This window comes from Lichenostomus cassidix, chromosome 1Aa, assembly GCF_008360975.1.
Source record: "Lichenostomus cassidix isolate B80296 chromosome 1Aa, HeHo_3.0, whole genome shotgun sequence".
NCBI lineage: Eukaryota > Metazoa > Chordata > Aves > Passeriformes > Meliphagidae > Lichenostomus > Lichenostomus cassidix.
This window is the reverse complement of record NC_139480.1, coordinates 749,613-765,917: the sequence shown is the minus strand read 5'-3', so window position 1 is coordinate 765,917 and position 16,305 is coordinate 749,613. Positions and strand designations below refer to the sequence as shown.

General features: G+C 54.1%; 1 protein-coding gene and 1 long non-coding RNA gene across 8 annotated transcripts in view; both read left to right on the top strand.

Annotated features, from left to right (window-relative positions):
* The window catches only part of SHANK3 (SH3 and multiple ankyrin repeat domains 3), a 138,864-nt gene that overhangs the window by 37,524 nt on the left and 85,035 nt on the right, over positions 1-16,305 (top strand). For all 7 annotated transcript variants that reach the window (XR_014856288.1, XR_014856286.1, XM_085081180.1 and 4 more), the window contains 2 exons: positions 456-795; positions 9,374-9,567. Coding sequence is in view for 5 of the 7 variants with exons in the window: in XM_085081180.1 (XP_084937306.1) it covers positions 456-795; positions 9,374-9,567 (534 nt within the window). In the remaining 2 variants the exon portion in view is untranslated. The remainder of the gene's footprint in view (positions 1-455; positions 796-9,373; positions 9,568-16,305) is intronic.
* Positions 6,759-7,362, top strand: LOC146443010 (uncharacterized). Its single transcript, XR_014856301.1, has 3 exons — positions 6,759-6,813; positions 7,056-7,097; positions 7,321-7,362. It is a non-coding gene; the product is annotated as an uncharacterized LOC146443010 (long non-coding RNA).

Genomic DNA, 16,305 nt, shown 5'->3' with positions numbered 1-16,305 from the left:
TTCTTCCCAACTCCACCCACATTCCCAACCTTCTCCTCCAACATCTATCCAGTGTAGAATCCTCCTCTCCTTGGCCATTCCCATGTTCCCAACTCCACCCACATTTCCAACACTCCTTCTCCTCCACCCTCTTCCCACCAAGCAGATGGAGCTGCAGCCATGACCATTCCTATCTTCCCAACCCAACTCCACACAAATTCCCAACCTTCTTCTGCACCATCTTCCCAGTGTGGAATCCTCCTCTCCTTGACCATTCCCATCTTCCCAACTCCATCCACATTCCCAACATTCTCCTCCACCATCTTACCACTGTGGAATCCTCCTCTCCTTGACCATTCCCATCTTCCCTACCCAACTCCACGCCCATCCCCAACCCTCCTTCTCCTCCCCCATCTCCCACCTTTAACACGGCCGCTCTTCCAGCACCTAATCCCTCTCTCCCATTCTTTTCCCAGTGCCTTTCCGAGAAACTCCCAGCTACACCAAGCGCCGCCGGCTGCTGGGCTCGGGCGGCCTGGCGTCCCCGCGGGTCCTGCAGCGCTCGGCCAGTGACAACAACCTGAAGGCCGAGAGCCGCGCTTCCTACTCGCCGGTGCCGTCGCTCCGGAGCCTCCCGCCGCAGCTCCTGGTGCAGATGCAGGAAGCGGCGGCCGGAATCGTGTCGGGAGAAGGGAGTTTGGTGAGGTCCAGCAGCGCCCAGAGCGCCCACAGCCGCTCGCCGTCGCTGCAGCGCGTGCAGGAGGAGAGGGAGGCCGAGGTGCCGTCGCTGCGGCGGAGCAGCCGCGGGAAAGCCAGGTGGGGATGGGGTGGAGGTGGGATTGAGTGGGTTGGGAGATGGGATTGGGTGGGTTGGGAGATGGGATTTCGTGGATTGGGAGATGGGATCTCGTGGACTGGGAGATGAAATTCCATGGATTGGTGGGGTGTAGTCCAATTCCATGGATTGGTGGATGGAGCTGGGAGATGGGATCCCATGGATCAGGAGATAGGATTGCATGGCTCAGGAAATGGGATCCCATGGATTGGGAGATGAGATCCCTTGGACTGGGAGATGGGATCCTATGGATTTGGAGATGGGATTTTGTGGATCAGGAGATGGGATTCTGGTCCTTCCAGTTGGGAAGGTGGGAACGGCCAAGGAGAGGAGAATGAAACTCCATTCTGGATTGGACCAGTGGTCCAATGTGGTCCAATCCCATGGATTTGTGGCTGGAGCTGGGAGATGGGAATCCATGGGTTGGTGGATGGAGCTACAATTCCATGGATTGGTATTGTGGATATCATGGATATCGTAGATATCATGGATGTCGTGGATATTGTGGGTATCATGGAATTAATGGAATTAATGGAATTCATGGAATTCATGGATATCATGGTCACGGTTGTCCCTCCATGGTGGATTCCTCGCCTAGGGACAGTGACAGCCACCCCTGTGCCATCACAGTCAGGACGTGTCCATGTGCATCTGGTGGGATTGGGATTGGGATTGGGATTGGGATTGGGATTGGGATGTATCTAGTGGGAATGCCGGTTTGGCTGGGAGCTGGGAATGGTCGCAGTCCTGGTGACAAAGTGGTCACTCCCATGTCCAGGTGTTCCAGCACCTCGGAGTTTCATATCCATAGGGAACTTTTCCTTCTCTACTGTCAGCCAAAGGAGCACCAGGAATTCCCAGCAATTCCTGGGGTTTTTTTTCCCTTTCCCGGGGGGGTTGTGGGAATCCCTTTGGAGATCACAGAGCCAGGATTTCCTTTTGGAGGGTTCTGTTGGAATTCTGGGATCCTGGAATGGTTTGGGTGGAAAGGATTCAAACCCGATCCAATCCCAGAACATTCCAAATCCAGTGACACATCCCACTTATCCCAGGAATTTCCAGCCTGGCCGTGGACATTCCAGGGATCCAGGGGCAGCCACAGCTTCTCTGGGAATTCCATCCCATCCCAAAAGTGCCTCTGGAACCTCCTTTGCTCCAGGCTGAGCCTTTCCTGGATCCCTCCAGAGTTTTCCAGCCTTTTCCTATTTCCCTCAGGAGTTTTCCAGAAATTCCCATTTCTCCCAGGAGTTTTCCAGCCTTTTCCTATTTCCCCCAGGAGTTTTCCAGCCCTTTCCCATTTCCCTTCAGGAGTTTTCCAGCATTTCCCAGATCCCTCCAGAGTTTTCCAGCATTTCCCATTTCCCTCCAGGAGTTTTCCAGCCTTTTCCCATTTCCCTCCAGAGTTTTCCAGCCTTTTCCCATTTCCCCCAGGAGTTTTCCAGCTTTTCCCATTTCCCTCAGGAGTTTTCCAGGTTTTCCCATTTCTCCCAGGAGTTTTCCAGCTTTTCCCATTTCCCCCACGGGTTTTCCAGCATTTCCCAGATCCCTCCAGAGTTTTCCAGCTTTTCCTATTTCTCCCAGCAGTTTCCCAGCCTTTTCCCATTTCCCTCCAGAGTTTTCCAGCTTTTCCCCTTTCCCCCAGCAGTTTTCCATCCCCTTCCCAGCTCTCCCGGAATTCCCAGCATTCCAGGGAACCCCTCATCCCAGAGGACCCAGGAGCAGCAGCGCTGGGACAGCAGAACTTTTCCATGTGTTTTCCAGGCTTTCCCTGGATAACTCATCCCCTCCGGGTGTGACAGTGACTCATTCCCCACGTGCCCCCGGAGCCTCCGCGCTGCTCCCTCCTCCAATCCCACGAATTTCCCGATCCAAACCCTCGTGCCGGGATGATCCCTTTGTGGATTTCAGTCCTTCAGCTCATCCCCAGCCCCATTCCCGGTTTTTTTGGAAAAACTGGAATGAGCACCGAGGGTTTATTCCCAGGGAGATTCCATAGGGAAGGTCCAGATCTGTCAGGAATGCTGGGAAAGAGGGGGCAGGAATTTTTCCTAATTGTGGCTGGGAATTCAGGAATTTTTCCTGATTCTCTATGGGAATTCTGGAAATTCTCCTAATTCTCTGTGGGAATTCAGGGGTTTTCACTGATTCTCTGTGGGAATTCAGGAATTTTTCATGATTCTGTTTGGGAATTCTGGAAACTCTCCGATTTCTGTGTGGGAATTCAGGGGTTTTCCCTGATTCTCTGTGTGAATTCAGGAATTTTTCCTAATTCTGTTTGGGAATTCTGGAAACTCTCCTAATTCTCTGTGGGAATTCAGGGGTTTTCCCTGATTCTCTGTGGGAATTCAGGAATTTTTCCTAATTCTGTGTGGGAATTCTGGAAATTCTCCTAATTCTCTGTGGGAATTCAGGGGTTTTCCCTGATTCTCTGTGGGAATTCCGGGATTTTTCCCAATATCCATTCCCAGTTTTTGGAGGAAGGATCTCGGATCCATCCCGGTTTTCCTGAAGGAAAAACTCAGCTCCTGCTGCATCCCAGATATTCCCACTTTGGGAAGGAAAGTCTGGAGCAGGGAATGTCGGATTTAAATTCAGGAGCAGCAGGAATGCCAGGAAAAGCCGAGATTCCCGGGAAAAACTCCTTTTCCCACCAATCCATAACAAATCCCTCTGATCCCAAAATCTCTTCCCTTCAGAGTTGTGTTCACTCCAGATTTGGGTTTTTTCCTTCCCAAGGAATTCAGTGTTTTAATTCCTTCAGCTTTTCTCATTCCCGCTTTTGGAAAATTTCCCATTTTTTCCACTCCCTGGACGCACAGCCGGAGCTGCCGAGATAATTCTTGGAATGCTTTAATCCCTCCTGAGCCTTTCCAGGTGTTTCCATCCCAAAATCCTTCATTAATTCCCGCTGCTGCTTTCCAGGTGGGATTTTCCCTCCCTATCCGAAATATCCCTGTTTTTCCCAAATTTCAGCACCTTGGAATTTCCATATCCATAGGGAAGTTTTCCTTCTCTACCATCAGTCACCAAGAATTCCCAGAAATTCCTGGGATGTAGGGAATGAAATGAATTATGGGAATTCTCTCCATGGGGCTTTTCCCAGTGGGATTCAGATGTTTGGATCCATCCAGGAACAATTCCAAGTTTTCTGTTTGTGTTTGGAGTCAAATCCAATCCCTGGAAATATTCAAGGCAAGGTTGGATGGAGTTTGGAGCAACCTGGGAATGGAGAACAATCCTGGGAATGTTGGGGAAAAATTCCTGGAAATGTTGGGGTAGTGATCCTGGGAACTTTGGGAGAAAAATCCTGGAAATGCTGGGGAAAAAATCCTGGAAACTTTGGGCCAAAAATCTTGGAAATGTTGGGGAAACAATCCCAGAAATGTTGGGGGAAAAATCCCGGAAATGTTGGGAGAACAATCCCAGAAATGCTGGGGACAAAATCCTGGAAATGCTGGTCAAAAAATCCTGGGAATTTGGGGGAAACAATCCTGGAAATTTTGGGAAAATTATACTGGAAATGTTGGGCAAAAAATCCTGGAAATATTGGGAGAACAATCCTGGAAATTTTGGGGAAGTGATCCTGGAAATGGGAAAATTATACTGGAAATGTTGAGGAAACAATCCTGGAAATGCTGGGGAAACAATCCTGGAATTTTTGGGAAAATGATCCTGGGAATGTTGGGCAAAAAATCCTGGAAACACTGGGAGAACAATCCTGGAAATGTTGGGAAAATGATCCTGGGAATGTTGGGAAAACAATCCCCCACCGGCGGTGTCCCGGGTCCGGATCCGGAGGAGTTCCCGCCGTGGCTCCATCCCGTGATTCCCATGCGCTGCGGTTTTTTTGGGAATGCTGACGCGGAATAAACGGGAATCGGCGACACTTCCCACGCGGAGGATCCCCTGATTGTCCACCTGACACATCCCAGGGAGTGGAATTTGGGATTCAGCCGAATTCCAAAGGAATCGGAGCTGGGAATGGTTTGGCTCGACGGGAATCCTCTGGGATGAGCACTGAGGGTTCATTCCCAAGGAGATTCCATGGGGAAGATTCAAATCCATCAGGAATTTTTCCTAGTTGTGAGTGGGAATTCAGGAATTTTTTTTCCTAATTCCGTGTGGGAATTCTGGAAATTCTCCAAATTCTGTGTGGGAATTCAGGATTTTTTCCTAACCATGAGTGGGAATTCAGGGATTTTCCCAATATCCAACCTAAAATTCCTCTGGCCCAGCTCGAGGCTATTCCCGTTTTTTTCCTGGAAGTTGATCCCAAATCCCTTCCTGTCATGGAATTCCAGAGGGAAAAATTCCCTCCTGATCCTCATTTTTTCCAGGATGAGCCTTCCCGGGATTTGGGCTCTTTTCCCGAGGGAATCAAACCAAATCCTGGAATCCTCCACTGGAATTCACCCGACTTCCCATCATTCCCATAAAATCCCACCAAAATGAAAACATCCCGGATTTTTGGGATTGTTGGATGCGCCGGAAGCGGTTTTTGGGAATATCGCTGTCCGTCCATCCCCCCGGAATGGGAATTCTCCGCTCCTGGGGGTTGTGGATGGATTTATCCCAAGTTTTTTCCTAAAAAACTCTTCCATCCATGGATTGGACAATTCCCAATGGAATGGGAGATCAAATCCAGCTGGATGTTTCCATGGAAAACCCGGAATTTTCGGAATCCCAACAATCCGACGGGATGGAGGAAATCCAGGACCAAAAAAATTCCGCGAAAAGGAGAAAAAGGAGGAATTTCTGCCAATCCTTCCCAGCGTTCCCTTCCCCTCCGGAATGCCGCGGGAATCGGGAGGACGAAGGGATGGAAACCGCGGATCCGCCGGGAATTCCGGGAAGCTGCGAGGAGGATGAGCTCCGGATTGCCGGAATGCCGCTTTGGGGCGATAAAGGGGATGAAGGAAAAGCTCGGCTGGAGAAACGCCAAGGAATTTAATCCTCTGGAAAACATCCGAGCTGAGCCGGGAGGTTTTGCTCACGGAAGTTTTTTTCTTCGCGGAATTTTTTTTCCTCGCGGAATATTTTTCTTCGCGGAAGTTTTTTCCTCATGGAATTTTTATCCTCATGGAATTCTTTTCCTCACGGAATTTTTTCCTCGTGGAATTTTCCCCATGGAAAGGATGGTCAGCTGCCCAGGGAGGTTTGGAATTCCAACCCCTGGAGGAGTCCAAGGAATTCCTGGAATTCCGCTCAGGGTTTGGGATCCCAGCTTGGAATTCTTTCCCAAAGCTCTGGGATTCTGGGATTTGTGGTGAGAGCTGAGATCCTTCCACACCTGCAGCTAGGGGATTCTTGGGGACCTTGGAGGCACAGGTGGCACAGGTGGCACAGGTGGCACTGGTGACACAAGTGACAAAGTATGGCAGAGGAGGCACAGGTGGCACAGGTGGCACTGGTGGCAGAGGTGACAATGGCACAGGTGGCACTGGTGACAATGGCACAGGTGGCACAGGTTGGCACAGGTGGTGCAGAGGTGACACAGGTGGCAGGTGACACAAGTGACCAAGTATGGCAGAGGAGGCACAGGTGGCACAGGTGGCACAGGTTGGCACAGTTGGCACAGGTGGCACAGGTGACCCTGGCAGAGGTGACAGTGGCAAAGGTTGGCGCAGGCTGCACAGGTGACAATGGCACAGGGTGGCACAGGTGGCACAGGTGGCACAGAAGTGACACAGGTAACAGTGGCGCAGGTGACACAGGATGGCGCAGGTGGCACAGGTGACATAGGTGGCACAGGTTGGCACAGGTGACAGTAGCACAGGTGGCACAGGATGCACAGGTGGCACAGATGGCACAGATGACAGTGACACAGATGATGCAGGATGCACAGGTGGCACAGGTGACACAGGTGGCACAGGTGATACAGGTGGCACAGGTGACACAGGTGACAATGGCACAGGTGACAGTGGCACAGGTTAGCACAGGCGGCACAGGTGGCACAAGTAGCACAGGTTGGAATGGTGGCACAGGTGACAATAGCACAGGTTGGCACAGGTGACACAGGTGACAATGGCACAGGTAGCACAGGTGGCACAGGTTGGCACAAGTACAGGTGGCACAGGTGACAGTGACATAGGTTGGCACAGCTTGGCACAGGAGGCACAGGTGACACAGGTGGCACAGAAATGGCATAGATGGCACAGGTGGCACAGGTGGCACAGGTTGGCACAGGTGGCACAGGTGACAGTGGCAAAGGTTGGCACAGAAGTGGCACAGGATGGCATAGGTGGCACAGGTGGCACTGGTGACACAGGTGACAATGGCACAGGTGACAAAGGTGATACAGGTGGTACAGGTGGCACAGGCGGCATAGGTGGCACTGGTTGGCACAGGTGACAGTGACACAGGTGGTGCAGGTGGCAAAGAGGTGGCGCAGGTAACTGACACAGGTGGCACAGATGACAATGGCACAGGTAGCACAGGTAGCACAGGTAGCACAGGTGGCACAGGTGACACAGGTGACAGTGGCATAGATGTCACAGGTGGTAGAGGTGGCACAAGTGGCACAGGTGACAGTGACACAGGTGGCACAGTATGGTACAGGTGGCACAGATGGCACAGGTCACAGTGGCAAAGGTTGGCACAAAAGTGGCATGGGATGGCATAGGTTGGCACAGGTGGCACAGGTGACAGTGGCACAGGTGGCACAGGTGGCACAGGTGGCACAGAGGTGGCACAGGTGACAGTGGCACAGGTGGCACAGAGGTGACAATTCCTGCCATAATTCCCTCAATAATTCCCAAATTCCTGCAATCCCTGGAGCTCCACTCTTTCTGTCCCCAAACCCCCGAGGTCCCTTTGGGGTCTGGATGTCCCCAAACCCTCCAGGGGACATTTGGTGGCCTTGGAACCCACCTGGAGCAGTTTATTCCCAACCGATTGGTTTTCCCTGGAAAACCCACGGGGAAAATCCTGAGGATTGGAATTTCGGGAAAGGCTTTGGGGTGGGAAATTCGTGTCGCCTGGGTGGCATTTTTGGGTCACCATTCCCGGTTTTCCCGCCGTTTTCCATGTGCTGGGATGCGCTGGAAGATCCAACGGTCACATCCCGGGGAATTCCAGCCCCAGGAATTCCATCCCGAGGAATTCCAGCCCCAGGAATTCCATCCCGAGGAATTCCAGCCCCAGGAATTCCAGCCCTTTCCAGGAGTCCTTCCCCGTGGGAGGGGGAAAAATATGGAATTGTGGGGGAAAATATGGAATTGGGGAGGAAAATATGGGATTGGAGGGGGAAATACAGAATTGGGGAGGTAAATGTGGAATTGAGGGGGGAAAATGGAATTGAGGGGGGAAAATATGGGATTGGGGGGAAATACGGAATGGGGGGGAAATATGGAATTGGGGAGGTAAATATGGAATTTGGGGCAGGGAATTTGGAACTGGGGTTTCTGTCCTGCATCCTTCCCTCCATCCTTCCCTCCATCCTTCCCGATCCTGTTCCCATCCTTTCCCTCCATCCTACTCCTCTATCCTACTCCTCCATCCTTCCCTCCATCCTGTTCCCCCATCCTATCCTCATCCCTTCTCCTCCCTCCCCGTGTCCTCCCTGCTCCGCTCCCTCTCCCTGCGCTGCCCCTGGTCCCGCACCGAGTCCCGATCCCATTTCCGCACCGAGTCCCGATCCCATTCCCGATCCCACACCGAGTTCCCCTCCCGCTCCCGCACTCCATCCCACACCCGTTCCCGGTCCCGATCCTGATCCCACAACCTCTCCCGATCCCGGTCCCGCTCCCACACCGAGTCCCGCTCCCGCCGCCACGCTCCATCCCACACCTCATCCCACACCCGATCCCACACCGGATCCCACACCCGATCCCACACCCTTTCCCCATCCCACACCCTCTCTCGATCCTGTTCCCGCTCCCTCTCCCGCTCCCTATCCCACACCAGCTCCCACACCTTTTCCCCATCCCACACTCTCTCCCGGTCCCGATCCCGATCTCACTCCCACACCGAGTCCCGCTCCCTCTCCCTCTCCCTCTCCCTCTCCCTCTCCCTCTCCCCATCCCTCTCCCTCTCCCTCTCCCTCTCCCTCTCCCTCTCCCTCTCCCTCTCCGCTCCCGCTCCGGGGCAGCTCCTCTCTCGGCCGCCAGGGGGTGCTGCTCTCGCCCCAGCGCATCCCGGAGCGGCACCGGCAGCACCGGTAGCACCGGCAGGTCGGGGCGGCGGCGGCCGCGGGGGCGGAGGCGGCGGCGGCGGAGGCGACAGCGGGGGCGGCCGGTCCGGCGCCGTCCCCGCCCGCCGGGGGAGGAGCCGCGGGCTCCGGCCCCACCTGCCCCGGGCCATGGTGCGCCGGAGGGAGCGGAGCGGAGCGCGGGGCGGGCGGCGCCGAGGCGCCATGGAGCCGGGAGCGGCGGGCGGCGGCCGCCCCTCAGCCGGTGCCGCTCCGGCCTCCGCCGCTGCCCGCGCCCGGGCGGCTCCGCCGGGGCCGCGCTGAGCCCCGCGGTGCCCCCCAGCCCCGGCCATGGCGCAGCCCGCGGGGCGCGGCGGGGCGAGCCGCGAGCTGCCGGGCATCAGCACCGTAACCTACGTGTTCGTTTACAGCCCCGGCGGCCCCGCCGGTCCCCCCGCCGGTCCCGGCGCCGAGCCCGCGCCCCCCCACGCCGCGCCCGCCCCGCTGCGCGGGCCCAAGCGGAAGCTTTACAGCGCCGTGCCCGGCCGCAAGTTCATCGTGGTGAAGAGCTACGCGCCGCAGGGCGACGGCGAGATCCAGCTCAACCGCGGCGAGGCCGTCAAGGGTGAGCGGGACGGCGGCGGGGCTGCGGGACACCGGGAGGGCTGCGGGGCCGGCGGGCTGCGGGGATGGAGGATGCGGGGAGCGGGGAGGGAGCGGCCGGGAGGGCGGGAGCGGAGCCGCTGCTGCCCCGCTGGATGCGGCATTGGCGGAGCGGCGGGCGGGATGGCGAGCAGGAGGAGGATGGCTGTGGGGTGAAGGGTGTGGGGTCGCCAGCCCACCTGTGGGGCTGCGGCAGCGTGGAGGTTCTGGTTTGGTTGTGGGGTTTTCAGCCCGCTTGTGGGGCTGCAGCCTTTTGGGGTTTCCAGCCTGGCTGTGGGGCTGCAGTGCTTTAGGGTGTCAGGTTTGGTTATGGGGTTTTCAGCCCGGTTGTAGGGCTGCAGCACCTTGGAGTCTCCGGCCCACCTGTGGGGCTGTGGCTTTGTGGGGTTTCCAGCCCGCCTGTGGGGCTGCAGTGCTTTGGGGTGTCAGGTTTGGTTATGGGGTTTTCAGCCCGGCTGTGGGGCTGCGGTGCTTTAGGGTGTCGGGTTTGGTTGTGGGATTTCCAGCCTGCCTGTGAGGCTGCAGCTTTTTGGGGTCTCCAGCCCACCTGTGGGGCTGCAGCTTCTTGGGGTTTCCAGCCTGGCTGTGGGGCTGCAGTGCTTTGGGGTGTTGGGTTTGGTTATTGGGTTTTCAGCCTGCCTGTGAGGCTGCAGCTTTTTGGGGTTTCCAGCCCACCTGTGGGGTCTCCAGCCTGCCTGTGGGGCTGCAGTGCTTTGGGGTGTCAGGTTTGGTTATGGGATTTCCAGCCTGCCTGTGGGGCTGCAGAGCAATGGGGTGTCCAGCCTACCTGTGGGGTTTCCAGCCTGGCTGTGGGACTGCAGTGCTTTAGGCTGTCAGGTTTGGTTATGGGGTTTCCAGCCCACCTGTGGGGCTGCAGCTTTTTGGGGTCTCCAGCCTGCCTGTGGGGCTGCAGCACCTTGGGCTGTCCAGCTCAGCTGTGGGGTTGAAGCACCATGGGGTTCCTCAGTCCACCTGTGGGGTTTCCAGTTCCACCTGTGGGGCTGCAGCCCTTTGGGGTCCCCAGCCTGGCTGTGGGGCTGCAGTGCCTTGGGATCCCCAATCCATCTGTGGGGTGAACATCTGTGGTGTTTCCAGCCTGGCTGTGGGGCTGCAGGGCTGTGGGGCTGCAGGGCTGTGGGGTCCCCTGGTTGGTTTTGGGGCTGCAGCTTTGTGGGTTCTCCATCCTGCTTGTGGGGTCCCCAGCTCTTTTGGGGGACTGCAGCTTTGTGGGTTCCCCAGACCACCTGTGGGGCTGCAGGGTTTTGGGATCTCCAGGTTGGTTTTGGGGCTGCAGAGCTTTGGGCTCCCCAGCCTGATTGTGGGGTTCCCCATCCCGGTTTTGGGGCTGCAGCTCTGTGGGGTCTGCATCCTGCTCTGTGGGGCTGCAGCTCTGTGGGTTCCCCAGCCCACCTGTGGGACTGTGGGGCTTTGGGGTCCCCAGCCTGGCTGTGGGGCTTTGGGGTCCCCAGCCCTTTTTTGGGATCCCCATCCCGGTTTTTGGGGCTGCAGCTCTGTGGGGTCCCCATCTCTAGCTGTGGGGCTGCAGGGTTTTGGGGTCCCCAGCCTACCTGTGGGGTCTCCAACTCACCTGTGGGGCTGCAGGGTTTTGGGGTCCCCAGCCTGGCTTGTGGGGCTGCAGAGCTTTAGGGTCTCCATCCCGGTTTTGGGGCTGCAGAGCTTTAGGGTTTCCATCCTGGCTGTGGGGCTGCAAAGCTTTGGGGTTTCCACCCCTTTTCGGGGGTTTCCATCCCGGTTTTGGGGCTGCAAAGCTTTAGGGTTTCCACCCCTTTTCTGGGCTCCCCATCCCGGTTTTGGGGCCGCAGAGCTTTGGGATTTCCACCCCCGGCTTTGGGGTCTCCACCCCCTTTTTTGGGGTCTCCATCCCCACTCCCGGCAATTCCTCCCCATCCCTCCCAGCCCCTCATCCTGTCCCTCCCGCGCCCATCCCGCTGTCCCCTCCTTCCCTCCCAAATTCCCGACTGAATTCCCCATTTCCAGCCCCTCTCCCTGCGCGATCATTCCCAGCTCTTCCCGAGCCGCAGCTCGAGCTTCCCATGGATCACAGGCAGGGAATTCTCATGGAAGCTCCGAATTCCACCTCCTCCCAGGCGGAGGGAAAAAATCATCCCTGCCGGCGACAAAATTCCATAGTTTTCCCCCGGAAAGTTTCGGGATCTCCTCCTCCTCCTCCTCGGCGGTTTTTTGGCGGATTCCGGGCTGGAATGCCGGGAGAGGCAAACCGGGAATGTTCCGCGGCTGGAATTGCCGCTCCGGGATGCTCCGGCGCTTCCCCCCCGGCATTCCCGCCGCCGTTCCCATGGAATTGTTTTCCCTCCGGAGAGCAGCGGGAGAAAGGCCTGCGGTGAGGATTTTGGGAATCCGGCGGGAGGGGGGTGGATTTTGGGATGGGTTTGGCATTGCTGGGATGCGCGGCGGTGGGATTCCAAGATCCGGGAAGGATTTCCTGGGATCCGGGATGCTTTTCCCGGTGTTTTCCCGTTTTTTTTCCCCGCCACACAATCCTTGGGATTTCACTTATTCATCCCAAATTCCCGGCATGTGATCTCCCGGGAAAAAACAACTTGTGGGAAGAGGAGGAGGAGGAGGATGTGGAATGATCCCTGGGAATGGGAATTGCTTCCCGGCGGGAATATTGGGCGGGATGAAGGAGTTAAAAGCGAATCCGTTCCCTCATGGAATCTCTCCAGGAGGAGCTGATTAATGGTTTTTTTGGGAATCTTGGCAGCTCCCGGCTGGGCTGGAGCACCGGGATGAGCCGAGCCGCCGCTGCTTTGTCATGTTCCATGGATTCCTCGGGAAGCTGGGAAAGGGATCATTCCAGCCGGAATTCCCGGCTGGAGCGAGGGAAAATCCCGGGGATGGTGGGAGAGGCTGGAATTGCAGGGAATTCTGGGCCTGAGAGAATCTGGGAATCTCCAGGATCCTGGAATGGTGGAAATTCCTGGGAATGGGAATGTTGGAGTTGGAAGGTCCTGGAAGGGATTGGGAATGAAGGGAATTGCTGGATGAGGTTGGGAATTGCTGGGAATTCTGGGCCTGAGAGAATCTGGGAGTGATCCAGAGGGAAAATCCTTTCCAGAATCTCCAGGATCCTGGAATGATGGAGATTCCTGGGAATGGGAATGTTGGAGTTGGAAGGTCCTGGAAGGGATTGGGAGATGGACTGGGAATGAAGGGAATTGCTGGATGAGGTTGGGAATTGCTGAGAATTCTGCATGGAGAGAGCTCTTGGAGTGATCCCGAGGGAAAATCCTGTCTGGAATCTCCAGGATCCTGGAATGATGGAGATTCCTGGGAATGTCGGTGGTGGAAGGTCCTGGAAGGAAAAGGCAGAGCTGGAAATGTGGGAATCATGGGAATGAAGGGAATTGCTGGATGAGGGTGGGAGAGGCTGGAATTGCAGGAATTCTGGGCCTGAGAGAATCTGGGAATCACCAGGATCCTGGAATGATGGAAAATCCTGGGAATGGGAATGTTGGGAGGTCCTGGAAGGGATTGGGAATGAAGGGAATTGCTGGATGAGGATGGGAATTGCTGGGAATTCTGGGCCTGAGAAAATCTGGGAATCTCCAGGATCCTGGAATGATGGAATATCCTGGGAATGGGAATGTTGGGAGGTCCTGGAAGGGATTGGGAATGAAGGGAATTGCTGGATGAGGATGGGAATTTCTGGGAATTCTGCATGGAGGGAGCTCTTGGAGTGATCCAGAGGGAAAATCCCAAAGGAATCCCACAGGGAAAAGCAGGAAGGGGTTGGGAACAGGAAGTGGATGTGGGAGATTGGGATAGAACTTCCCAGCCATTCCTTGGGTTTTGGAAAAGTCCGGAAAATCCCGAAATTCTGGGGCTGCAAACAGGTCCTGCTGGAGAAGGGAATGGCGGAAAATCTGGAAATTTTCACCTTGGGAATGACACTTTGTGGAGTTTTCCTGGATGAGGAAAACTGGGAATTCTTGGGAATTCCATTCCATTCAGAGCTGCAATTCCATGTGGGAAGCAAATTCCCGGGAAGTTCTCCCGAACTCTGGGATTTGGGGGAGCAGGAGATTCCCCGTGCTGCTTTTCCTTGGGGATTTTCAGGAATGTTCCATGCAGGAATGATCAGGAATTTTTCCCCACGGAGTTCTGGCTTCTCCCTAGAGCTGCCATTCCGCGTTGGAATGGAAGAGATTCCCGGGAATTCTGGGTTTGGAAGGGCAGGAGTTGCTTTTCCTCAGGGATTTCCAGGATTTTCCCGGTCGGGTTTTAGACAACCCGGTGAAAATTCCAGAAAATTCCCGGAATTTTGGAACGACAAAGGCGAGAATCAATCCAGGGTTTTTTTATGGAAAAGAATTCCGGCAGAGGAGAGTTTGTCCTTGATTGGCTCGTGGATAATGAGGGAAGGAATGAGATGGGAAAGAAATTCCAAGGGCGTTGGGAAAAATCCTTCCTGGGCACGGCAAGGGTTGAAAATCCAGCCTGGAAAAAATCGGGAATTCTGGGTTTGGAATAATTTCTGGGCTCTTTGGGATGAGGAGGAATTTTCCTCAGGTGTATCCAGGTTTTTCCCTTCCTTGGGGATATTCTGAGCTCTGGGAATTGAGCGGGAAATTGGGAATTCTGGGATTTGTGGAATCCTCTCTGGGGGTTGTTGGGATAGAAGGAATTTTTTATTAGGGAATAATTCCAAATCCTGGAATTCACCTCTCCGTATCCAAACCTCTTTTCCTGCGGCAATTCCCGTGGATTTTTTCCCATGGATTTTCCTGCGGCAATTCCCACGGATTTTTTCCATGGATTTTCCTGCTGCAATTCCCAAGAAGCTCTGGAACTTTCCACATCCCAGGATTCCTCTCTCCCCTCTGGATCCTGTCCGGAGTGACTTCCATTCGGGAATCTAGCTCAGGATGTCCCAAATTGGTTCTCAAAAAATGTTGGGAATCACGGAATCATGGGAATTTCGGAATTCCAGCCTCACACAAACACTGGTTTTTGGGAGCGAAAGGATTTTTTGGGGAATGACGAGAAAAGTGGATAAATTATTTCCTCTTGGAAAAAATGAATCCTGGAAGAGGGAGAAGAGAGAAAAGGGAATAAAGGGAATTCCAGGAATTCTTTCCCAAAATCCACACCCTTTCCCAACGCAAAGCCATTCCCGCTTTTCCTGTCCCTCCATGCTTTTTTCCCCAAATCCTTTTCCACCTTTCCCGGATTTTCTTTCAGCCCCTGGAATGTGCTGGAAGCTCTCCCTGCATCCTTCCCTTCTCCAGGGGAAAAAATTCCCAGTTTTCCCATCCCTTGAATCCTCAGTTTATTCCCAAACATCTCCAAACCTTGGAATTCCCAAGGAAATTTTCCATCCGTTCCAATTGGGAATTTCTCCTCCTGGTTTTTATCCGCCGGGAAGGTCGTTGGGAAAGGATTGGGGAAAAACCAGGATGTAGTTGGTTCCCGGTTGGAAAATTATCCAAACCCTCGGGAATTCCGTCTGTCCCAAATCCGGCTTTTTTTTCAGGATAAATTCCTTCATTTCGGGTCAGGTTGGGATTTTTCCATCGGGATTTCATGGATTTCAGGTCAGCGGGAAGAGTTTGGTGGATTTTTGGATAAATCCAAATATCCTGCCTGGAAATCGGAGGGAAAATTCTCTTCTGGATGTGGAGGGAAAAAAATCAGGATTTTGTGGGAAAAAGGGTTGGAAAATCTTTGGAATCATCCCTGGGATTGTGAGAATTGGCAGGGATTGGAATGGGATGATCCTTAAGGTCTTTCCCGCCCAAACCATTCCGTAATTCCATGAATTCTTGTGGTGGATCTTCCTCAGGATCGAAAATTCCCAAATTTCCCAAATAGGCTTCGCTTTTCCTTCGGCATCCATTTTTTCTTCCCAGGGAAAATCCTTTTCCCCAAAATTTCCACATCCGCAGGGAAGCTTGGAAGATCCTAATCCAACCGTTTCCCGCAACATTCCCGGATTTTTTCATTCCCTACCTGCCTGTTTTTCATGGAATTTCTTCCTTTTTTTTTTTGGAGAAGACCAAGAATTCCCACGGCAAACTCGGCGTTCCTCAGTCGGGATCGATCGGAATCTCCGAAATTCAAAAAAAATTCAGATTTTTCTTAATGCACAGATAAAAAAAATCAGAAAAATCACGGAATTATCCAAGATGAGGGCGGATTATCCCAGAACATTCCCATTAAAATGAGAACCTTTGGAATCTGGGATAGCGTTGGGAATTCTCATCGTTTATCCCTGGAGAAATCCTTGGCGACAAGAGAGGGAAATTCCATCCAAACTCAGATTTTTGGGATGAAATTCCCGCTTTTCCTGCTTTTTTCCCAAGCCTGGCTTTGGGTGATTTGCTCATCCCAAGATCTGAATGCGAATCCAGCAAAATCCATTTGGGATCAACGAAAATTCCCGAAATTCCTTGGCTCTGCTTGGATGCACAAGGAATTTTTCTTGGAAAAACCTTTGGAATGTGGCGGATCTGGATCCGTCGGGATTCACTTCCGGGTTCATCCAGAATTTTGGATAAATCCAGGAAAATTCCTGGCTCTGCTTCCACCTGGATTTCTGCCGGAATTTCGAGGATTCATCCAGCAAAAACTTGGGATCATCATCACCACTCTGATCCCAGAATTCCTTGCTGATTGGAATTTTCAGCCTATGGAATGTGCTCCAGTTTTCCTTGGA